The 25,556-nt window shown below is 35.7% G+C and overlaps 1 protein-coding gene across 2 annotated transcripts; it reads left to right on the top strand.

The window, feature by feature from the left end:
• The first annotated feature begins 942 nt into the window (after window positions 1-942).
• On the top strand, window positions 943-25,556 carry LOC110723347. Of its 2 annotated transcripts, XM_021902702.1 has the most exons (36): window positions 952-1,508; window positions 1,611-1,698; window positions 2,694-4,900; window positions 6,891-7,005; window positions 7,294-8,154; window positions 9,441-9,708; window positions 9,847-10,349; window positions 10,512-10,641; window positions 10,749-10,873; window positions 11,574-12,226; window positions 12,335-12,452; window positions 12,548-12,664; window positions 12,747-12,841; window positions 13,700-13,836; window positions 14,670-14,725; window positions 14,830-15,043; window positions 17,228-17,635; window positions 17,703-17,974; window positions 18,110-18,195; window positions 18,309-18,395; window positions 18,508-18,769; window positions 18,870-19,298; window positions 19,403-19,499; window positions 19,771-20,093; window positions 20,538-20,666; window positions 20,849-21,016; window positions 21,174-21,299; window positions 21,389-21,478; window positions 21,586-21,692; window positions 21,779-21,927; window positions 23,054-23,136; window positions 23,203-23,298; window positions 23,412-23,534; window positions 23,800-23,883; window positions 24,414-24,557; window positions 24,981-25,556. In XM_021902702.1, exons 1-36 carry the CDS (start codon window positions 1,219-1,221, stop codon window positions 25,323-25,325), a joined length of 9,585 nt encoding a protein of 3,194 aa, XP_021758394.1. In that variant the 5' UTR covers window positions 952-1,218; the 3' UTR covers window positions 25,326-25,556. The 2 variants fall into 2 exon arrangements, with proteins under 2 accessions (XP_021758399.1, XP_021758394.1); XM_021902707.1 differs by lacking the exons at window positions 21,779-21,927; window positions 23,054-23,136; window positions 23,203-23,298; ... (2 more) ...; window positions 24,414-24,557; window positions 24,981-25,556 and having other exon boundaries at window positions 943-1,508; window positions 21,400-21,478.

The following is a 25,556-nucleotide window of genomic DNA, read 5'->3' as shown; positions in this document are numbered from 1 at the left end:
AATCAGTTTAATTAGTTCGACTTCAATCAGTGCAGTTTAGCTCCTAATTTTCTTCTTTCATATACTATTCATTTCAGCTCAGTTCAGTCCAGTTCAGCTCTAATCAGTTCAGCTCAGTTCAGCACATGTGAACAGGATCTAAGATAGAAGTGCAGATGGATAACCTCGCGTGTGTGCAAGCATTATAAAGGATGGAAATTCCTTGTGGCAAGAATGTGCATGATTAAGTATTGCAAACATTTGTTTAATGCTTCGAATTGGAAAGTTAGAGTGGATCACGTCTATTGAAAAGAGAATCGTGCGGCGGATTGGTTGGCAAACTGTGGAGTTGTTCAATACTCTCAACTAGTTTACTGTTAGATTATGTAAATAATTTTATATTTTATTAGTTTTGGATTATGTTAATAATCTTGTACATCATTATATATACAACGTATACTAGGGTTAGGGCTACATTAGTAAATTACAAACTAATAATATACAAGATTATTGACATAATCTAACATTTACTTTAATGATGTTCCGTTAGATCTAAATAGAATTTTAGAGGAGGATTTTAAGGGTGTGGCTTTACTACGCTTTATCTCTCGGTAGCAGAAGAGGCCTGTTCTCATTGGCTGAATTGAGCTGAATTGAACTGAACTGAACTTATTGGAGTTGAACTGAACTGAACTTATTAGAGCTGAACTGAAATTATTAGAACTGAACTGAATTGAATTTATTAGAGCTGAACTGAAATTATTAGAACTGAACTGAATTTATTTGAGTTGAACTGAACTAAAATAAAGTGAAAATAATCTTAAGAGAACAAGACCTTAGTTGTTTTCTAATTTTTTTTTCTTTTTCTTTAGCTTTGTTCCTCTTTTGAATTAAAAGAAAAAACCTATTGTATTTTAAATCTTTAGTATAAGGTACTTGCACTTATTATAATCCGTATAAACCCTAAAGCCGTGCCAAAATCAATTTTTAGCGGAAAAAATGAATTCGTACTAATCCAAAATGTCGGGCAAAAGAGATTCAAGTAGCTCCTCACAAGGAAGCTCGGGATTCTACACACTTCCACTACAAAATTATTTCCTTTTTCTAACATCCAAATATAGAAAGATAGAACTGTCAGACATCATCTGCTCAATTTTTCGACCTTCAATGGCGGAAACAACACCATAACCTAAATTCAACAACCGAAAATCATCCAATTTCATCAAATTCCTCTCAAAGATGTTCTTCAATGGCGTAATTCAAAGAAAATTGACCTCTCTTCTTCGACAATGGCTTGCGCAAGAACCAGAATTAGAAGTCAAATTAGGGTTCTTCCGCTCTGTAATTGTTGCGAAGAATCTCAAATTCGACGTTTCCGCCATTAATGATCTAATTGAAGGTGGTGGTGGAGAGTTCAGCTTGTTGTTTAGAAGTGTAACGGTTGATGAGGTTATCATTCGTGTTGCGCATTGGTCTGCTCCTGCTTTCACTGTCGAAGTTAGTGGTGTTAATGTCACTCTTTTTCTCCAGTACGTACTTTCTCTCTCCTCAATTTCTTGTTTATGATTGATAAATTTGTCGAAGTTTTTTTTTTTGATTGATGAATTTTGGTGTTGTTTTGATTAATGAAGGAAACGAGTTATTAAAAGAGTGGAACAATCTGTTGATGATTATCTAAAGGAGAGGAAGAAGAAGATTCTTGCTGAAATTGATCATACTGTAAGTTTTTAAACTTCTGTATTTAGATTTTCACATTTGGTTAGCTTGATGTTGCGACGGATGTTTTATTATTGTTGTGCTTTTCTTGAGACGAATTTCGTTGGTTTGGTTAATGTATCGAATCGATAAGTGAACGTTATTTAATTAGCATAAAACCTGTTCCATCCATTTTATAGTAACTGTTGTTTAAGGTTAAGCAAAAGTTTTCAAGAGGTTTTAGTTGTTGCATTAGTATTGAAATTGGGAGAGTATTAGTGCATTGATAGTACAATTGAATTAATGATCAGTAAGTTAAGCTAGTTAAGTGTTCAAAAAAGTTCAAGAATGTGGGAAGTTATGATATTAATTCTGTGTGGCTATTGTATTCTTGGCCATGATTTGTTTAAGTGATTGGTTGTTTAGACTGTGATTGAATATCAGCATTGTCAATTTTACATGAATATTGGAAATGGGCTTAGGTTTATTGTTTAATCATAGAGCCATAGGAGGATTTAGGGCTTGTTCTCTTCAGCTCCAATCAGTTCAGTTTAGTTTGGTTCCAAATTTCCTTCTCTCATAAACAATTCATTTCAGCTTAGCTTAGCTCCTTTCAGTAAATCAGAACAGGCCCTTAGTCCCTGGATTTAGTGACTTGCAAGTTGGTTATGTTCCCTCGTTACTTTCCATATAGGATAACTCGGGTATGCACACCTTAAATCTTAGCACTCCACCTCACACTTGAGTTGTCCATAATATATTTTCTTGTAGTTGTGGCCTTGTGGGTCTCATATCCTCATCCACTTGTGCTATCTATATACAAGTATAAATGTTTTGACTCTTAAAGAGCCAAATGTACCATGTTAATTTAAGACTTTAGAGCATGGTACACTGTTTATTATATTTTGCCTCTTAGTGTTAGTAGTTGAATTATTAGATATTCTTTTTCTTTTGTCCTCAATTGGTATGGAGTTGGAGTTCTACATCTTTTTTCTGGGCTAATCCAAGGCAAATCGCAGGGGAGCACGTTGCATGACAATATTGAGAACGTGATGATGACTGCTACTTCAAAAAGCAAGCTTAAGGACTCCATAACAAATCTATTATTGATGCATTGCTGTTTACATCTTCATGATGCACTAATTCGAGTTGAATATCCTGTTTCAGATGACACATTTTCATGGTTATGCTATTCAAGTGATCTTAATGCACAATCTTCACATAAGGATCTGGGGTGTCTTTTGGGTGGGTTTATTAGTTTATTTTTTTTACCATTGAGGGAGACTTCTATTATTCTAGAAGCCTCTAAGCTGGAAATAGGAGCTGAGAAGAAAGATCATAGTAGTTGTATCCTCTCTTGTGTAAATCCTTATTTTGGCATTGGAATGAAAGATCTTTGTCTTGTAAACTCTCTTCTTTCTGTTCCAGAATTGAACCTTTCATTTTCTCCGACCCAACTTCAAATGATGTGTGCATTTAACAACTTGCTTACCATAGAATGTAAACATGTTAGAAGTGGAAGACTTCTCTGGGGTATAGCCAGGTGGAAATTTCGTCATTCTTTGCCACCTCCTGGATGTATATTTTATAGTGTGGTTCTAATTGCAGTACTTTGGCTACGCCTTGTCAAGGAATATCTCTATTTTCTGTTATTAGTTGGATACTCTGAACATGGGGTGCAGATGCCAAATGGAGGTAGCTTTCCCCGGCTAGCTGAGCAACAATGGAAAATAATATCACAAATAATTGAGAAGGAACTTCCAGCTGAGGCCATAGCAAGTGCAAGGCGAGTTGCTCGTTTTAGAGCAGCCTTAAAAGATTCTCATGCTGAAGATACTGTTGTGGCATGTATGAGTGGCCGTCACAATAGCTTCTGGATTATCATCTTGCCACTGGCTTTCATATGGGACTCAATGGTGAAAATACTTGGAATCACCGTGTCTGTTTTTCGTCTGCATAAGAAATTACCCAAAACCGGTCAACTTAGTATGACATCTGAAGTTGCTGATCCAAGGTATTGCTTCCATCTCAGCCTTGGGAAGATATTGGCTATGGTTTCTTTTGAAGAGCCTAGCTATCCTCCTGCTCATCAAAATTCAAAATTGAGGAAAGTAACTTCTTACACTGAGGCATCTCCGTTCATTTTGTTGATAAAAAGATTTCTCTTTATTTATGAAGAGAGCATTTCTGAGCAAAATATTTCCTTCACTCTGGGATTTCTTGAGGTTACTTCTACATCTGTTTTCCATGAATCAGAAAACAAAACTAAGCCAAAAAATGCCGGTGGTATTTTTAGAGGGCAATTGAAAGAGAGACTCGATGGTTCAGAAACCATTGTTAGGGGAGAACCTGCTCTAACATGTTGCCATTCAGAAGAAGGGAAGACTGGTCACGAAGATATTCCTATTCTGGAGCAAATGTCGGGGGAGATGGAGCTGATTTGGAAAAGAATGCAGTTAATTTTTGAAGAATGCAAGGGTGACTATGACAAAAATCCATGGGCCTTTTGCACCATTCACACATTTTTGGTGTATCCAGGCAAAAGCCCAGATTCTGGGTTCTCGAAATGTAATTTGATGGCCGGAAAGCTAAATATCACATTAGGATATGCATCAATATTATCATTTGATATACTTAGAAAGCAGTTGCAGCATGCTCTCCATCAAGATGATGGTTTTGAGAGTGTTGTGATTCCATTGCATTCCTTGAGGATTTCTGAGGAATCACAGGAAAATCAATGTTTTGGGGGGTTGAAATACAGTTTAAAGGCAATGAATGCGGGTATCCTGAAATTGCTTCCTGACAAACATCTAGAAGTGAGCGCTGTCATTGCTGGTCCTCGTTTCCAGTTATCTATGAGAGATGAGGATCTTTCAAGTAGTGATTCACAGCCAAATGCTACACATGTTGGAAAAGGGGTTAATCTAACAATAGATGTCCACAAAATTGAATTTTCTATTTGGCCAACTGTAAAGTCTGGGGTTGTACCAAGTGAAGAACATCAAAGACCAGATAACTTTGAATCAGAATTCTTAAAGTTGGAGGAACATGTGCTAGAGGGGTTTTCTGGGTCATTCAACATTAAGTATGCTTCAAAAGGACAGATTACACACTTCTCATTGTTAAGACTCGGTGGTTTGAGTTTATACTTTGAGGATTTGATGGATAATCATCAGATGCAAGTCCTAGTATTGAAGCCGCTGACTGTTAAATTATCATCATTGAGGTTGGGTTTTTTCATCTCTGCTATTCTTTCAATTTTTCCATGCCTTAACCTGCGTAAATTTCTTATCTCTGGATGATACTATTATATTTAAGCAGCATATGCTGTCACTATTTGCTGAAGAAAGGGTCACTTTCCTTTCGTCTAAACTAGAATTTGAAGTCTGTGTCTTGGATGTTGCTTGTCAAATATTGTATTTTTACACATCCTAATTCCTAACAGTCCTAAGAAATAAAAGTAGCTTCCTGATATAACAATACAGGTTTGAAGGGTTTCTTTAAATGAAACTGTGAGGGAACATTGAAAGGTTTGATGAGATAAGCAGATTACATGATAGATTTTGTAGTTAGTATTTCTTCTTTCGTGCTTCTAAGTACTCCCTCTAGGATGTTGTTACTCAATGTTCTGTGTATTCAGAAGAAAAGAATGTAATTTCCTGCAAGTTAACGAGCGTATCAATACTATTTTCTTTCATCAACAATTTGGATTGATTTTTTATACTTCGTACTTGCTATGCTAATCTTTCTACTGTCATATGACCGTTATTAGCTGTAGTCTGGTGTTGTGGGCATAAAGCCATTATAATGACTTTATGAAATTCACATGATGTGGGTTTTGAATAGTAATAATTTTAGAATTTTGATAGAAGAGTTTGTTAATGATGATTATTTGTTAATTCTTGGAGTAGTTTTTTTATTTTTTTATTTTTTTTAAGGATGGGATTTTCAGACTATTTCATGTTAAGAGTCATCAATCTGAAATCTGTTAAGAATTCATTTTCTCATGCCTCCTGGTGAAGATTAAGGAACTAAGGATGAGTGCATTTCCTTTTCTGTGATTCTGCTTGTCATATTTGGAGAAGACTATTTATGCAGGCTTGGGTATGTCCTTCGAAGATAAAAGATCTGCTTCAGATTGGGTTTGAAAGGTTTGGTGGGGAGAAGAAGTTGCTTTGGAGAAATGCTGTGATGCCTATTCTAGGGAGTATTTGTTTGAGAGGAATGGCCACATCTTTGATGGTATTGCTGCTCCCCATGACTTGTGGTGGGATGAAGTAACTTTGGTAGCATATTTATGGACTAAGGTGGTTGTGGCTTTCCAAAGCTGTACAATATGGATTTACAAGAGAACCTGGCTAATTAGCAACTACTCCTTCCGATCCTAAGTGTTCTTTCCATTTTGACTGTACACGTTTGCTAATACATTACTTTGACCATAAATAACTATAGTTGCATATTAGTAAAACATATAATGTACACGTTTGCTAATGCATTACTTTGACCATAAATAACTATAGTTGCATATTAGTAAAACATATAACAATTGAATATTAATAAACTATTCATTGAGACGAATCAAATAAGTCCAAAAATGACTATATTATGTTTTATATATTGAAAACATTTAGAAGATTCTCTCAACTTATGAATAGTGCTAAGATTTCACTTGGGAAGAACAAAAATCAACGTAGGGAATTCTATATTAGTAATAGTTGTACTATGTTAAATGCTTCTTTATGAGGTCACCTTGTCCTCTTGTTGCAATTTAATTCTAACAGTTTAATGAACTTATTTAATTTTTGTCAGAAGGAAAGTTATAATGTAGATGTTCTCTGACCCATTTCATTAACCATTGTGTTTCAGTTTACACTGGTGGAGGTTAATTTTTTTTTTTTTTTTTTGGCTTTTCTTAGCTATTTGCCTATTTCTGCATGTTCACAGTTGACATTAATAATTATTTTGATCTTAATTAGTCTTAAGAACATAATGCTGTTATACCTGAGTTTGGATGCATAGTTGCTTTTAAATTGAAGGTAAATTAGCTTACTAAATTTCTACATCCTTGGTAACTTCATCTGCCCCCTCCCCTCCTCTGCTGTATGATTGTCTCACTTTTTCATATAATGTTTTTGTGCTTTCTTTTTTTTTTTTCCTCTTCTTTTTTTTTTCTTTTTTCTCCTGTTATTCTAATGTATGATGCATATATTTTTCAGGGATCATCTGTACTCATTTGCGAAATCTAATATTGCATCTTCGTTGTCCTTACATGGTGCCATGTCGGGAGTGACTGGTTCTCTATATATGGATGAGCTCTCTGTGATTTTGCAGGTAAGCCCTTTATTTACTGCCTGGTTATAGATATGTTTTAGAGCCTTAGTGGTCAATTCGGTATGATAGTGTTATAAACTTATAATTCTCTTTATCTATGTAGACTTCTTTTACCACAGGTTTGGCTTTGATGAGATAATTATGGACGTAGTAATTTAGTATTGTTCACTTCTTGATATGTGTTTTGTATTCTATTCACATGGACACTAAAGTGGAAATTTTTAAGTTTGTTTCCTGTATCTAATTTCTGGATTATGGATCTGTAGAGATTTTCCCAAATTTTGGCAGGTTGTTGAAAGGTTATTTTCTGCAGAATCAACATCCTCCCTTGGTTGCTCTGGTTTGCATGCAGTCCAAAATAATTTGTTAATGTTTGAAAATCAATCTCCGCCGACAGAACTTATAAGTGAGCGAATGCAGATCGGAGATAACAAGGAGGCAGCTTCGACCTTTGAAAGTGTTTACTGTTTTATTAAAGCCAGTTTTGAACTTTTCCCATTTGATATTATCCTTCATAACTGCCGAAATGGAATTGACAGAAGACACATTTCAATGCTCATTGATGCTAACAGTATTCAAAACCTGGGCTTGGCAGACTTGTCTGATTGTGGAATTTGGCTTTCCATTCAGAAGACATGTCTGGAAGCCTCTGTTGGGGAAGCCAAGGCTAAGGCAAATGCAAGTTTCCATGAATTACAAGCTATTATGTTTAGTTACAAAAGTCAGACTGGAAAAGCTGACAATAGTAATAAATCTGAAGTCAAGAACGCAGTTATACATTCTGCTGATTGCATGCATGAAGTTTCCCTTTCTAGTTGTACATTTAATCTGTTGTTGGAATCTGTGAATGGTTCAGGAGTACGGAGAGAAGCTGGTAGTGAAGCATCTACTAGCAATCCCAAAGGCGTACTTAGTTCTCTTTTGAATATTGATAATTTGGATTCGAAGCAAATTCACGATGAAGGTTCTGAGTCTAATGTATCAGCTTCAATGCCAAGTTATATGCTGGTAATAAACATCACTGTAGAAAAGGTTTTCATTGCGGCATGCTCAATTAAGAATGGAATTTTTAGGGCTCACCCGGAGGATAAGCTGTATTTATCACTATCTGTTGGAGGAGACTTTCAGAGTATTGTCTTTGGAATCCAGGTCTGAATCTTGTAATTGCAATAAACATATTTTTTCCTCATCTTATTTGATGTATGCTTTTTTGAAATATGATGAGTGTAATGGCTCGCCTATCTAGTATTCTAGTTCAACGATGCTTTAGATTTATACTTATTTTAAACCATTCAAATGGGTCTTTCTAAAGCCGTTGCCCTAATTTTCCTATTCTCCTACTTTATTTGGTACTACTTTCATAAATTCACAAGTGAGGAGCACACTCCTCTTTTTTTTCCTGTTAGGAGATTTGTATTAAGGGTTTTGTCATATTCTAAGCAGAACTGAGCCTCTTCTTTTTAACTAGTGAGTTTCACACTCAGAGGCAGCATTGAGTGGCTTTAAAAATATTTAATTAAGATATTAGCTTCTTGATTTATGTGTTTTTTTATGAATGAGAAGAGGGGGGTGGGGGGATGGTGTATTGCAAGAACGTTAGCATTAAACCCAAATTTTCCACCTATAGATCCCATACTGGTTATATAGCTTGATCCCTTGACTATATTTCAGGATCATAGATGCCCCCATAATCTAATTCTAAATTTCTAATTAATACCAAATATATATTCTCTGACTTCTCTAATAGTAAATTGTGAACTTATGTGATTTGTCTTTATTTTATTATTGTATTCTAATATGGACATATTGGAAATGGATTCCACTTCCCTCCTTCACTATTGCTATCCAAACATAGTGTCATAGTGTTAGTGCTGAGTGCCTTGTTTGTTGTACATTCTTCTATTTCAGAATAATAGATCTGGAAAAATCATTTTCTATGTTTAAAGGGGTTGCTTATCTCCTGCTAGGCTGCTACACATCACCATCAAATTCTTTAATGTACATAACCATTATCAAACTGGCCAAACATAGTAACAAAAAGTACAATACAATTTTAGTAATACTCTAAATGTCATGTGATGGTTGGGAATTTTGGTTTGGACAGTCATATGACTCTTTATGTGCGAGGATGGCTCCAAACTAGAGAGTAATATTATTTGTTTTATCCGTCCTTGATATGTTGATGCAGAAGCTTTGCAGATTTCAGCAACCACAACCTAGATAACCTTGAATCAATGTAGATGTTTCTAAAGATACCCATTCCCTGTTTTTTCATCAGCTTCTGGCTTTCTGCCTAGTTGTTTTTTCCATTGTCTGAAATAAAGTATGAAATTGCTTTGAAATTTCTTTCATCAGTTTTGTTGCAATTGTCTTTAATTTATTTTGTGCTTTAATTTAGAATTTCTGATGGGAATGACATTAAGAGTTTTTAACAGGGTGGTCATATCTTCATTGAAACTAAGGTTTTGGCGGGGTTTGCGCGCTGTGTAACTTCATATCTTCAATTTATTAGGAAGCTTATTAAGCATTACCTGCAAAGAAAATCCTCGGGGACAGCTGAAGGGGGCTCAAATGATTTGGCTGAAGAGCATATTGAGGACTCTGCTCAAACAAGAAGTTCTTTTGTCAAGCTGGAACTCTTGAAAGCATATAGTATTAAGGTGTCACAATTATCACTTGTACTTCTAGTGACTGATGAAACTAGTATGTTATTTATTCCTATATAGTCTTGTTTCCCTTCTCCTTGTGCTTTTTTTATTTTTATTTTTGGGATGGGGGGTGGGGGTATAAAAGTGTTATAATTCAGAAATTTATGCAGTGATTTTTGATGTTTTCATCCAGGAGTGGTCAAGGAATTCATAGGACGAGTTGATTTGAACTTGAAACTATGGTCAGAGAATCTAAAGAAGAAGTTCTTGTTTAATATTTCTCATTTGGATATCCTTTCTCTGATCCTTGATGAGGGCGTGGGGAAATCAGTAAAAAACATTCAAATGCCACATTTTTCTTCTGTTGGACTAAGCCGTGATTCATCATGGTTCAATCATGAAGATTCTACTGTGTTGGTTCCAGATGGGGAGGAGACATCTTTGTTGTCCAAAGACGCAAGTTTCTCAAGTGCACTTGCTTCTATGAAAAGCTCTATTGCTAATGACTCTGCATCTCAAGTTATCCAATCAAGTGAAACATATGGAAATCATATCTTGGAGCGATTGGCTACTTCTATATCAGCTGAGAAACCTATCTCAGGGGATAACAGTGGTCCAAATTGTTCAACTCAAGGATGGATTGGCAAAGGTTATGTTACAGGTTTAAATCTGACGATTTCTCTCTCTGAGATACAGGTGAGATCCATATCTTTTTGCCAGTTTCATTGTGAAGTTTGATTGTAACGAGTAATTTGCTATAATTTATGTTTGGGCTTCCTTGTTGGATGTTATTGGCTTTTTTATTAATTATATTATAAATGTATATATGCCTGCCAATTTACTTGATTAACTGCACAGATGCTTCTGACTACTGTTGAGTCCTTGTCTGAGATTTCTGGAAACGGTGCTACCACTGATGTGGAAGAAAGGAGTTGGACAGCAAGCCACCAGGAACCTGAAATAGATTTGGAAGCTGCACTGCCTGATGGTAATTAATCCAACTATACAAGTGGTAACACTTCTTGTTTAATGGTTAACAAATCAGCTGGCTATTTCAGGCTGTTTGGATTAAGCGTGCTGTTGTAATATGTTTAGGTGCTATTGTTGCGATCCAAGATGTCCATCAGCATTTGTACGTAACTGTTGAAAATATGGAAAACAAATATAAATTAGGCGGTGCAGTTCACTATTCTCTTGCTGGGAAAAGGGCTCTTTTCAGGGTAAGAATGTCAATACTATGCACTGCTTTGGGTCATTGAATTCTGGTTTGTTTTATTTTTTGTTCAATATTTATGATTCGAACATTCCTGAATCTTCTGCTGGACTATCATGTCACTTTAGAAGTCTGATACAAGTAGGACACAGCTGCTGTAAAGATCTTATTTTAAGTTTGCAACTGCTCTTTTATCATCTCAGATAGGTATAATTATGGCTACTATGACTTGGCTATTTTATATAGTACTTCGTTCACTGTACTCTTTTCTATCCTTAATATATAGAGACTGTTGCACATCATCTGCATGTGGCCTAACTATATAAAGGTAATTCATAAGTGTCACTGGTAGAAAGAAACTATTTTTTCTGTCATGAAGCTAAACAAACAACTATATAAAGTGCTTGTGGAGAATTATCGTATTTGGCTTCATTCTTCTTGGAGTTTCTCAAAAATGATGGTTTGACTTGTGAAGAGTACGCAAAAGAAATGGCTGAAGAGGAACTGGGCGCTCAAATTTTGCAGAATTTTGTTTTCTTATAAATGAGTAATAGAGGGCCATACTGGAGACTAGAATGTGGACAAAATATGAAACCCTGTTTTATTTTTTTTTATTTTTTCAAATTTTTAAAATTGGATTAATATTGGATTCTTAGATGTAGCGAATTTGACCTTTTTCCCCCCTGCTTCTCTCCACATGTAATCAGGTTAAGTGGCAGAAGCGAAGCATGTGGAAATTTTCAACATCTTGGTTTTCATTGATGTCACTGTATGCTAAGAGTGATTCAGGGGTTCCTTTGCGCCTAAATTACTTACAATCATCTGGGTTTGTTGACATCTCCAGCAATGATGATAGTGCATGTTCACTTTGGAAGATTGCTCCTTGTAAGCATGAGAATTATGAGGATGATGCTGACCTAGAACCTTTAAATCACATGTGCAAAAATACATTCTATCTTGTTAACAAGAAGAATGATTGTGGTGCTGCTTTTGTTCATGGTGCTATAGAGTTTGTGAAAAAGCCTGGAAATCCATTCAAGTTCAAAATTTTTAATGGCCTTCCTGTGGTTCCTGATCTGAGGATGACTGAAACCTGTCCACATGAAGCACACGGCCTTGCATTATTGGATGGTCAAGATATTTCTGAAGAAGCCGGAATGGCACCTTGCATAAGTTTGACAATTGAGAAAATCTCCTTAATCATTGTGCATGAACTGTCAGATCCCAGGGACAAATTACCTCTTCTTCAAGGGTCTATAGATGGCACTGAACTTGTTTTTCAGATACTTCCCCAGAAAACCAGGGTGATGAGCACATTAACTGCCATGCTTTACTATTTTGATGTGTATAGAGTCATTTGGTGAGGGGTTATTTATTTATCAATATAACATTCTTTGGGAAAGAAGCTTATGGTTTTGTCTTCAGTCTTTAATCAAGCACTTTCCTTTTACATTTTCCCAAATTGCAGGAGAGAGTTTGTTCAGCCAATTGAAATGTGTATCTACTGGCGATTAACTACCCCTTCAGATGTTACAGAAATATCAAATCACGCGATGCTCTCTCGCCTTTATTTTAGAATGCAGGAGGTTAGGAAGATGAACATACAAATAATGAAATGAGTGCTCACAGTCTAGAGCTCATTATGTTTATATCCCATTTATCAATTTTCTTGCAATTGCAGCTGGATTTATCATTAACGGAGGTTTTGTTGGACATGCTACTGTACGTGGTTGGAAAACTGGATTTGGCTGGCCCATTCGCTGTTAGAAATTCTGCTATATTGGTCAACTGCTGCAAGGTTTTCTCTACTTAGGTTCTCAGAGTGGAAATGAGAATGTGTGCACGTGGATAAGTTTTTATTAGTTGCATAATGTTTGCAGGTGGAAAATCAATTGGATCTGGACCTTCTTTTCCATTTTCACAATAACCAATCTGCAAGAGTTGGCAGGAGACAGTCAGCTTTCATTTCCTTGAGGTGCCTCCGTGTCTGAATCTTTCCCCATTATATATATTCTTTTTGATTTTTTTGTTTGGTTTTGTTTTACTTTTTATTTATATATTTTTATTTTTTTTTGGAATATATTTCTGTTACTCAAATGTCTTCCAATAAGGAGATTTCATTTAATTTTATACACATCTTACCAAAATTTTGATATTATGTTGTTGCTTTTGGAGTAAGTCACAAGTCACTGAAAGTTTTTCCTTGGATCAATATACAAAGAGGGGGCAGTCTTCCAGTCTGTAGGAAAGTTTTTGTGCAAGTATAGACGGTTCTTGACTTCTTGTCCAAACTTTTGGAAATTTCCTGTGTAAGCTTGAATTCTATTGTTCAAGGATTCTTAAAAGGAAAATTTCGAGAATATATGCATTCTGGAGAAATCCAGTTTATATTACCATGAGCCTGTCTGGCAGTATGTGTCGTTTCCTCTAGGCTCTAGTGTCTAGTCCACCTTCCTCAAGCCCCATCCTCCACATCTCAGACTATCTTCAGTGCAGCATCTTGTTTGTTCTGATGTTCTTTAACTCGATATCCATTTTGTACTCTCATTGGTCTTTGTCGTCCTCCTGTTTTGTCTGTACTTATACTTTTCTACCTGTGCATAAATTAAAAGAGTTATCATGGTTAGTTTTTGGTGACCCTACTTGAATAATTCTGATCCATGACTGAATTTGCTGATTTATTCTGCTAGTCTGTTCCTGCAAGAAAGTGATACTAGGCTTCGTTCAACGTCAAAAATTTCTGCCTCTATTAGTGTATAATTATTTTCCTTATTATGTAAAAAAAAATTGCATTGTCTTGCCAATGAATTTACAAATTTCATTTTCATTAAAGGCACCTAGAGGAGCCTCCCGAGTCATCCTATGCAACAATTTTGCTTGAAAATCCTGGAATATCTTCAACTACTTCAGTTCATGTACCTCTTTCCGGAACTCAGATTTTTGCTTGGAGAACACGTATTACATCACAAGGTAAATTGTTTGACTTTAACTAGTAGTTATGACCTGTTATGCTAATGTGATAATTGCTTCATGCATAAGGTTGCCTGAGTCCTAGCCGCTTCACTTAAATGAGTCAAACAGAAACACACTTCTTTTACAGGAGTGTCAATTCCAACACTACCATTTTCTAATCCACTTTCATATAGTTACAATTTTATGGCTTGATTGAATTAAGATGGTGTGGGGATAGATAGATATGAAGTGGCAATAGACACTTTTTTTTATTTCTTTTATAGGCTCAAATGTGGAATAAATTTACACTCATCATCTTGTTGATTTGGTGGTCGAATAGCAAATGAAATTGTTTTACCTTTGTGTAAAACAGAGCATTTCCCGACTCTTATTCACAAGAGAAGTGTTTTCCCAACTAGACAAATTCAGTGTTATGACTATTGTCAAACTTAGCCACAACTTGGAGCGATACACTTCTCATTCTCTCCCTCTGAACATGAGAGAACAAACAGGCTAATGACCTAACTACCTATAAAATATTAGAACTTTAAAACCAACAGTTATGTTCAGAACATCACACTTTTTGGCTTTTCTAGTACATATTTAAGTTAGCATAAGACACTATTGTGGACCCAAGATCTATCCATTGGAAAAGTATTATGATAAAGGGGCATGCTTTGATCAGGATGGAACTATGGATAAACCTATAAACATATGATATTGTCGTTTACATAAGTCTACTAACTTCTATAGTGCAATCATGAACGATCATGATTCCAGCAGAATTATTTCCTTTTGTTATGTTAGTATAGCTCATAATTTTTTAATATGCTTGCCTTTGATCTGCACAGATTCACGAACCTGTCCGGGGCCGTTCATTGTTTTTGATGTTTCGAAGAATGCTGAGGTATAAGATTGTATTGACTCAGTAATGTAAATAGAGGTTGCAAATGCAATCATATATCCATTTATGTAATTCATCGTGTATATGACTGCGTTGGCCATTTGCAGGAAGGTCTATCACTTAATGTGTCCCCTTTACTAAGAATTCATAACAATACTGGATTTCCAGTGGAGTTGCGCATCCAAAGGCCTGAATCAATGGAAGCTGAATCTGCATCGGTGGTGCTCAAAGAGGGGGACACTATTGATGATTGCATGGCAGCATTTGATGCTATTAGTTTATCTGGTGGGCCAAAGAAGGCACTGTTGTCTTTGGGTGTTGGTATGCATTTCCTACGTCTTAGTTTCCTCTTACTAGTCCTAAATTTGATATATTATGTCCTTGAATAATGTGTCAATTACTACCTAGCAAACTTGCCTCATAAATTACTACCTTTAAATTGTGTTTTTGCGAATTATTATCTTAATGGACTTTATCATATTTAATATTGCTACCTAAGTGTACTTTCTGGTGAATTTAGCATACGCATACAAATGATGTCATAATAGATGTCAACACATTTAGAGCTTATAATAGATAGCAAAGATATTTAATTAAAAATAAAAAAATGGAAATTAAATTTAATATCTCTTAATGCATAACATCTATTATGGTCATTTGTAGGTTAAAGTCACTGGAAAGTACACTTAGTAATAGTAAACGCGATTTAGATCATTAGGTAGTAATCCGCAAAAATAGAAGGTAGTAATTTATAAAGAGACTAGAATATTAGATAGTACTCCCTCTGTCCCCCTTTCTTTGCACCATGGGGCATGGGCCCACTTTATGTGAGAGCTTTATGAGTCATATGGGGCAAACAAAAGGGGACAGAGGGAGTAATTGACAAATTGTCTGTTATTTTTTTTTTTTTTAAAAAAAAAAAATTGACAGGTTTTCCTTTGTTCTTGTAACTGAATTTCTTGGTTGTCTCAAATTTACTCTACTTTAGTGCATATTCTTTTAAACAAAGTTTTTCACAAACAACACGATTGGCTTTTGCAGTTTCTTTTTGGTACACTAGTAGTGGATTATAAAATTTTATCCCAAATTAGGTAGTGAGTTGCAACCTATACAGAATCTCATAGGAGTGAATTAAATGACAATGGTTCCACGATTCCTACTGAGCAAATGTGTATCCTCCCCCCTTTTTCATCTTCTTTTTTTTTTTTTTTTTTTTTTTTTTTTTGGCTGCTTTGCTTTGTCTTTCATTCGTTCTTGATAAGCTTCTTGGTGTGCCAGAAATTTTGCGAGGCTTTTAACTTGAATGCTGTAATGTGCACAGAAATTGTTGCAACCAGCTCGTTTCTTTCAGTTATTTTTTTTCCTAACACGAGAAATGATAAAGTGGGTCCTCCCTTTTACTTTCTACTGTGCATGTACTTTACGGTTTCCCTTTCCATTATCATACACAGATACACACTAGCAATTCTGGAGAGATTTGTGTAAACTTTAAAGGATGCCATTGGAACCAAAGTAGAACTTAATGATATTTTGTGAACCAGAATAGTACTTTGGGCATATGTCTGACATTGAAGTATTTGCATTAGGTCGTCAAGATGCAGTTTATAGCTTTGTCAAAGATACCTGCATGTCATTTTAAATGCTAGTTCCTAATGGAGACATGTAGCGGTGTAGCGCACTCCTTGTAATAGAGAGACTTGATCACTTTGTTTTGACGGTAGAATTGCCTGCCTTGATTGAGTTGGAAAATGTTAAAAGTCTTATCTTGTATGAGTAATGATATTGGCATTGTGGCACCTTCTTCTTGTTTTTTTTTTTTTTTTAAATTAATTTTTTTTTTTTTACTAGTTTAAGTTTTGATGAGTATTTGATTTATTGCATCACATTTTCTTGTTGATGTCAGTAAGAATTAAATTTATCTCATTGATCACACGATTGGAATATTGGATATTGTCTTCCAAATAAATACTAATGCATAGAAACTGGAGATCATGGCTGCAGTAAGAGCAGGAGGTTTGATGTGCTCTGTGAGAAACTCAAGTTTCAGGATACTTAAGGGTGAAAAAGGAAAGAAAATATTTGTTACTATTTTTTCAGTCTCAGAGCCTGGAAGAAAGTACACATGAGAACTGCTTAGTATTAAGGTGCTAAAAATGTTGATATTTACAATTGTGACACATGTAATACTTTGTTATATCATCTACTGTTTCAAAATACTTGCCAATGTAATAGAATTTTCTTTAAGCTCTGGTTTCGGGCGAGGGATATGGCCAGGCACTGAAACATTTACAAGGATTTAGATGGCAGTGTTCTCTGGAAATCATTTTATTTATTGAAAAACGTGTTAATGGTGCCATTATACTTTGAGTAATGTATGTGAAATAATGATGAATCTCCAATCCCTATGTTCATACCTCCGTCAAAAAATTGGACCCAAGTTATATCCTGTGTTTGGGCTGTCATTCTTTGGTAACAATATTTACAACATTCATTTGTGATATGCAGGTAACTTTGTCTTTTCATTTCGACCCGAGATGAAGGAGGAAAACGGGTTATGGAAATCTTATACAGCTGAATGGTCTGAAAACCTTAAAGGAGAAAAGGCCGTTCGTCTATCAGGCGTCATTGATAAATTAAGTTACCAAGTTCGAAAAGCTTTCTCTGCTGAATCTTGGAAGTATTCCTTTAGCATTGCTAGCTGTTTAGTGAGATCTCGAGATACTCATTTGGCTCAAATGCATTTCCTGGTTCAGAGAATTGCCAGAAATGTACCTATTATGCAGCCTAATGGTCGTCGTCAAAGTAAGACATCATCAATTGCTTTGCAGGAGCAAAAGGAGATTTTTCTTCTTCCAACAGTGACCGTATCTAATTTACTTGAGACAGAGATTGATGTACTTCTAACTGAGACAGGTACAGTTATTTATTGAGTGAATGTGTTTTGTATGTATGTTTCCTAATCCCATTATCCCCTGTGCAGAAACTGCAATCGATGGATTAAAGAACATTAACCGGGCAACTATTCAATCCCGGTCTACTGCTAATCTGTTTGCCAATCCTGCTGTTATATTCTTCAACATTACATTAGCTATGTTTAGCTGTAGCTGTAAGCCTGTGAACTGCAGTCAATGGCTCAAAAAGTTGAATAAGAAGAATGATGGTATTCAATTTCTAGACATTGATCTGGAATTTTGTGGTGGAACTTTCTTTGCTTGTTTAAGATTGGCTCGTGGGAATAGGGGCGTGCTTGAGGTAATGATGCTACAAGAACTTTGTTGCAGGTGTTAGAATCTGAATATAAGTTGTAGAATAAATGTTTAGCTGAATAAGTATTACTTTATCTCAATTTGTGGTCAGATAAACAGATGAAAAATGTTTGTGATGCAGGCCATTGTCTTTACACAGTACACATTGAGAAATGACACTGATTTTCTTCTGTTCTGTGCTGCGCCACATCTGAAACCATTATCTAGGTGCTCACTATATCTTAACTATGATATAAATGCTACTAAGCTGTTGTAATTCTATTGTGCATTTGTTCTCCCTTCCTGTAAAACTTGAAAAAGTTATTTCTTACTGTATGCAGGGATGATGCTGAAAGGCATGCGATTACAACTCCTCCTCAATTTGGGACTCTTTTGCCTCCAAAATCACCCAGATCTTGGTTCATGAAGTAATAATTTCCTGATCATTGATAAGTCTATTTTCTCTATCCCTCGCTCTTCTCAAAGAGAATTTTTGGATAATGAGAAAAAAGAACTCATGTATGTATTTCTGCTTGTCAGATCAAGTAAGCTGTGTATGGAATTATTGAATGAAGAATTGTCCAAGTCAATCTTGGATTTGGATGCCCTTTCAGGCTTTGCAGAGATAAGATTTACCAAGCTTCAAGGATCTGGGATCAAATATTTGGTCAAGTTGGGGATCTCTTTGGGGCCATTAAAGAGTACATTAGATGTACCGGCACGAATGGTCTCTGTTGTTCCTAGATATATAATATCCAATGAATCAGATGATCAGATTTTTGTCCGACAATGTTTCTTAGAGGTTTACTCTTGATTAATTTGCAGATTTTCTAATATAAAATTTCTAATTCCATTATGGGGTGAAACTTTTTATCACTGATTTCATTTTACTTTGATTGAAGGATGACTTTGGGGAGACATTAAGTATCAACAGTAAGCAGAAAACAGCTTTTTTCTTCACGGTTAAATCCCGTGATAAGCAGGATATCTCCTTTTTCAACAAGCTTCTGCAAAAGCACAAGGTTTCAGACGACGACACATCAGTTTTTGTGCAGTTTAGTCCAAATGAAGCTGTGTGGGGATGGTCAGGTCCAGTTTGTGTGGCTTCACTTGGATGTTTTTTCCTAAAATTCAGAGGACATGCTGCATCGTCTGTGCATCAGTTGGATCTTGTCCCAAATGAAGATGGCATTACTTGGGAGTATGCAGCTGTTCATGTGGTTGAGGAGGGTCCCACCTTTGTTTTGCATTTCTATAGACCACCAGATACTGGTTTGCCCTATCGAATTGAAAATAACCTTCATGATGCTTCTATTACTTATTATCAGAAGGTTTTTTCCCACCTAGTTTAAATAGTATATAGTGCAACAATTTGCAAAGAAACTTGTGTCATTTACCTCTTATGTGCACTCCTCTAATTGATGTCAGTTTCCAGGATACATTTCAGCCAGAAACTCTTGCTTCTGGGGCCTGTGTAAGTTATGTCTGGGATGACTTGACTCGACCACACAAGCTCATGGTCAAAGTTAATGGTAATTTCCACCCCTCTTGATTGGAATTATATAACTGGCAATGGTAGAACTTGAGCATAAGTGTTGGAGGGGGCAGAGCAAATTTTGAACCTCTTGCTAAATAATAAGATAGCTTCCTGGTGTGCTATAACTTATTTGTACTATATGAGAAGCATTCCTTTTACTTCTTAATTTTTTGAGTAAAAAGTTCTGCCCCTGAAATTTAGTTAAAAATGTCGCATTAGATTATTTTAAATTTTATGTTATTTCTTGGCTCCCTGTGGTTTCTTAGGTACTCATATGATACGTGAAATCAGCTTAGATAAACTGCGCTCATGGAAATCCTTTTTTCGGGCTCAGAGGCAGAGTGATCTGGTGTCTCATCTAACTGGAGATACCAGAAGTTCTGACAGAAGGAGAACAAATCCTGCTCAGATGGATGGTACTGATGTGGGCAACGTGGGTTATGAAGTTTATGTTGATGGTCCTACTCGTGTTCTGCGAATTTCCCACTCACCTGGCAGACGCAAAGCTGATAATAAGTATCAGTCTTGCAAGAAGATTCAGTTGAGAATCTCTTATTTTGCCATACACTTACTTGAACCCTGCAAGGAGGTGAGTCAAAGAATGCAACATGGTTCATGTAATATCTTGTTTTTGATGCTTAGTGCTGAGATATAGTATTTCATAAGGTGAGGATATAGTTATCTACACTTTTTAACTTTTTGACATTGCCATCCTCTTTGCTGATACTTTTTAATACAAGTAAAAAATTTCAATTTGCTGATGATCGCGAGGTCTCTCAAAACAAAGATATAAAGACCATTTTATCAAATGTCTTTTATGGAAGTCCCAGTGTGTCTTGTCATCTTGTGTGATCTGTAGAACTGTGGACATACTATATGCTATCACATAATTATGTCCCTGGTTAATTTTGTAACTTGTAGTGGATATATTAGTTTGCTCACAAAAATTATGCACTATTGGATGGTTCTTTAATAGATTGATACCAATTTCTAATTCATTATCTCTGCAATATATATTTCAATTCAATTTTAGGACCAACTGGAGGATGTGGATCCTTATGATCTATCAAATTACACACCAATAATTATCGGGAGACTAGAGAACATTAGTATTGATTCCATCATCATTGATCAACGGAAATACAATCAGATAAGGGTACAGGTTAGTTCATATTTTCTCCCTTCTTTGATGTTGCTGTACTTGATAGCTTATTCTTTCAATTTTTCCCTTAACTGCTGATTCCTGACCTCCTAGGACTCTTTAGTATGTGAAAGATGAATTGCGGATTGCTTTTATATTTTTCAGTGATGTTTTACATAATTTTTATCATCTGTTTGTTGCAGTCAATGCATTTAGATGAAAAATGGGTTGGGGCTCCATTTGCGGCCATGCTCAGAAGACATCTGACATCCAACAATGTCACTGATGACCCTGTTCTCTTTATTGCCTTTGTCTTATTTCCTACTACCTCAAGTATTCGAGATGTCAAATACTCGTCTATTATTCTGCAGGTAAGGATAGGCACTTTGTTTTGCTTGCTACTCTGTTATTGCTTTAATGTCGTTAGCATGTAGTAGACCTTATTATACTTATGCTTATATTTTATTTATCTATGCATGCAATATTGCAATCTGATGAGTATAGATCTAATTATTCCTTTAATAACAGCCAATTGATTTAAATCTTGACGAGGAGACATTAATGAAAGTTGTTCCATTTTGGAGAACATCTCTCAGCTCAAATACTCAAAGTCAACAGTATTACTTTGATCATTTTGAGATCCACCCAATTAAGGTCAGTAGGGTCTCTTGGCCTTTCCGAATAAATGGTCTTAATTATAGCTTCTATTTGGATCTGGAACTTACTTATTCTATGTTGTTGAGATCACGACAAGCTTTCTCCCAGAGGATTCATATTCAAATTACAGCTCAGGACAAGAGGCACTGAGGTCTCTGCTGCATAGTGTCATCAAGGTAAATGAGTGTGCTTTCATCACGAGCTTATTGGTTGTTTTATTGTACTTTGTTCATTTATTATCTTAATCTTTCATGATCATCAACTAATTTTGTGATCTAAATAGATCCCGGCCATTAAGAATCTTGAGGTAGAACTCAATGGTATCTTTGTTACTCATGCTTTAGTTACAACTCGTGAGCTACTCTTAAGATGTGCACAACATTATTCATGGTAAGTGTGCCTGTTTTGCTGCATCCTTCTTCTGCATCTCTTCTCCTTATTAGTTGCTTACTCTTGTATAAAATGATGGCTTTTAGGTATGGCATGCGGGCTATCTATATTGCAAAGGGAAGCCCACTGCTCCCACCAGCTTTCGCATCAGTCTTTGATGATTTGGCATCCTCCTCTCTGGATGTATTCTTTGATCCTTCCAGTAACTTGTTTAATGTTCGAGGCCTCACTGTAGGTAAGATATTATAGCCAACCTTCTTCCAGTCTTCAATTTTTTGACTTGTAGATGCACTGCTACTCTTGCTGAGACCATTACATGGTATATTGGTACTAACTAGGTTCTTATGTAATGGACCAATCATTATTCAGCGCACACATACTAAGCATTAGATGAACAGGATACACACTAACCTTAAGTGAATATATTAAAAAGGTTTTTTTTTGGGGGGGGGGGGGTAGGTGTTATCTACTTCTTTAAAACTCATCCCCCCTCAAATTTATCTTACATTCTTTCTCTCGAGTTTCTGGTTGCCTCCTTTTGACATTGGGCTATATATAATGGTCACATTCATCTCTAATGACTTTCACTGTATTTTGTTCCCTGTTTCCTATTTGATTCACAAAACAAGCCTTACATCTGAACTTTACCTTATTGACTCACACTCTAAATCCTTGGAGTAAATGCTTTCAAAAATAAAAATAAAAATACAAAATCCTTGGAATAAATTAGTATGTTGACCGAAATTGTATTTTCCTTTAGTTTAAATGATATTATTGTCATCCAAAACCGTAAATATGCTCATGCAATAGTAAAAATGATCAATGTCTTTATCTATCCTTTTGCCTTGAATCATTCCTCTAAGATATCTAAATCAACGTACTGTTTTCCTTTTTTTATTTTTATGAAGCCAAACTAATCATAATTGCAAGTCTAAGGCATTCCTCTTGTGAGTCTTTTCACTGAATTTTCCCCTTGCTATATTTTACTTATTTCAATAGAAGGCACGTGTGTGTGTGTGTGTGTGGACTCCTTCCATCCTGTATATTCCATATAACTTTACATGTGATTTTGGTTAACTTATTAAGAAGCCTAACTTTATACTTCAGTCTTTTCTGATAAAAGAGTTTAAGATGGGACTGGAGGGATGTAAATTATGGGCATGTTGATGATTTAACCCAAAAATTCTGTGTAAACTCATTAGTAAACTAAAAAAAAGTGTAAAAAAACATGAGTATAATATTTATTGAGTGATGGAGTACTACTCTGAATTTGACATTTTCTTCTAGGGTAGGAATTATGAACTTTATATCCCCCCAGCTCCTCCCAATGATATTTTGCTGATTAATTAGTTTTTGAGCAGGGACGTTTAAGTTAATCAAAAAGTGCATTGAAGATAAAGGTTTTTACGGAACAAAGCGGTATTTTGGTGATCTTAGCAAAACTGTAAGTCTTCTGTCTACCACCTTTCACAATGACCTGTGCAGTTTCTCATCATACAGTGTTTTGCAGTTGAGAAATGCAGGATCCAATATACTTTTTGCTGCAGTGACTGAAGTATCAGACTCTGTACTCAAGGGTGCAGAAAGCAGTGGTTTTAATGGCATGGTATTTAGCCTAAGCTTTTGCATACTGCAGTTGCCACTTTGATTCATCCTTTATTTGGCTAAGATATATAGAACCAACTTATATTACCTGACTTGTTTCCTCATCTTACATAGGTGACAGGTTTTCATCATGGAATACTGAGATTAGCTATGGAACCATCGTTATTGGGAACAGCGTTCTTGGAAGGAGGCCCTGATAGAAGAATCAAGCTTGATAGAAGTCCTGGGATCGATGAGGTAAATCTCAGTCTGCAGAATTTTGATGACAAAAATAATCCTTAGCCTCTTTATCAGGCCTGTTATAGTGTAAATGTGACCCACTGTACCATAATCCATACCAAACCATGTATCAAGAGAGTATCAAATGAGGTGTAAGAGGATCTAGAATCTTGTTTAAATTCTAGTTCTGCTTGCATTGGAATGGACATGAAGACCGTGCTATTTTTCCTAAATCAAAGCTTGTTTCTTCCATAGGCCACTGACATTAGCTCTTGTTATGCAGTTATATGTTGAAGGATATCTGCAGGCTATGTTGGATACAATATATAAGCAGGACTATTTGAGGGTTAGAGTCATCGATGATCAGGTACTTATGTTTAGTTGTATATGGTGGCATATAGTTGAAAGGATTTTGACAGCTTATCATAATATGAGAGGAACAACTGAGGGGAAGTATATACTAGTATTAGCTAGGTGCTATATACAAAGTCTATGTATCTTGAATTGCTTTAGTGAACTCACTGGATACTTGAGTTCAGTGAAATATATATTTATATCAATGATCCTGAAGTATTTGACTAGACAGGCCAGGTCCGGTCTGGTCCGGATCTGGACCGGTGTACACCCCTTTCGTGGAGTGCATGCTGGGTTATATGTTGGTTGTCATTTCTGTAGTCCCACTCCCAGTGATTTTAGCTTGAAAATGCAAATAGAACAAATGGATGTATGATATGTCCAGTTCATTGTGTATCAGTTAAAAATATTAACTGGACTTAACTATCCCTATACAGTTCATAAGTTTAGTTCAGGATATTTAGCTGTTGCAGGTTATTTGGTTCAGCTAAATGTTACTTCTGGTGATATAGCATTTTGAGATCTATGCATTATTCTTGGCAGGTTATTCTTAAAAATCTACCCCCAAACAGTTCACTAATTGATGAGATCATGGAAAGGGTGAAGGACTTCCTTGCTAGTAAGTCCTTGTTAAAGGGAAACTTTTCAACCAGGTCCCGCCCTCTAAGGCACCTTCGAGGAGAGAATGTAAGTGTCACTGTAACTCTTGACTCTTAACTTGAGTTTTCTTATTTAGAAAGATGCAAAAGTTGAATGATAATTGACTTATGAAACCTGATTATGGTATTAAGTTTTCCTATTTCTCCAAGAAATCCTTGATTCCTTAAATTTTGCCTTTCCCTGGGGACAGTTGCAGTTCATGTGCAACTTTGTATTAACTCTTAACTCAAGATTTTTTATTTTTTATTTATTTATTTATATATTTATTTTTTATTGTTATTAATTTTTTTTTTCCGATTATGTTGGGAGAAGCAGAGTATGTGCAAAACCTCAACTCATTCTTGATATAAATGTTTTACAAAATTGGTTCCTGGAACTTCTTAAAGTACTCCGTACAATAACTTTATTATATAACAATGTTTGAACGAAAATAATATTATGTTAATGCAGGAATGGAAAATCGGGCCAACTGTTCTGACTCTGTGTGAGCATCTGTTTGTGAGTTTTGCCATCCGAATGCTGAGAAAGCAAACAGACCAAGCCATGGGAAAACTTAAGTTGAAGAGAAAATGGGTTAGTCGCAAAGAGAGTGAATCATCTACTGGTGACATTTCCACCTCTAAGGAACCCAAGGGGAAGTTTATTTGGAGATGGGGAATTGGGAAGTTTGTCTTATCAGCTTTGGTGGCTTATATTGATGGACGATTGTGTCGCTGTATACCAAATCCTGTCGCAAGAAGGATTGTAAGTGGTTTTTTATTGAGTTTCCTTGATAGCACTAACAACTCTAAATGATTGATAAACTTGTACAGTTTCATTTGGAGATAGTGCAGGGGTTCAGGTCTTACTAGTTTTAGTCCTACTTGTACAGTGCTTGAAGGATACTTTGTACGATGTACGTACATCAGTTTTGTTCCCTTGAGAAGCATGTAAATGAATTAGCTCATTACAAATATCAAAAATGCAAATAATATAGAGGGATATTGACCCTTTTAACATTTTTATACAAATTTCTCTTTTCAGTAA

The sequence above is a fragment of the Chenopodium quinoa genome, unplaced genomic scaffold, assembly GCF_001683475.1.
Source record: "Chenopodium quinoa cultivar QQ74 unplaced genomic scaffold, ASM168347v1, whole genome shotgun sequence".
Taxonomy (NCBI): Eukaryota; Viridiplantae; Streptophyta; class Magnoliopsida; order Caryophyllales; family Amaranthaceae; genus Chenopodium; species Chenopodium quinoa.
The sequence above is the reverse complement of the archived record's forward strand: the minus strand, read 5'-3'. Positions and strand labels throughout refer to the sequence as shown.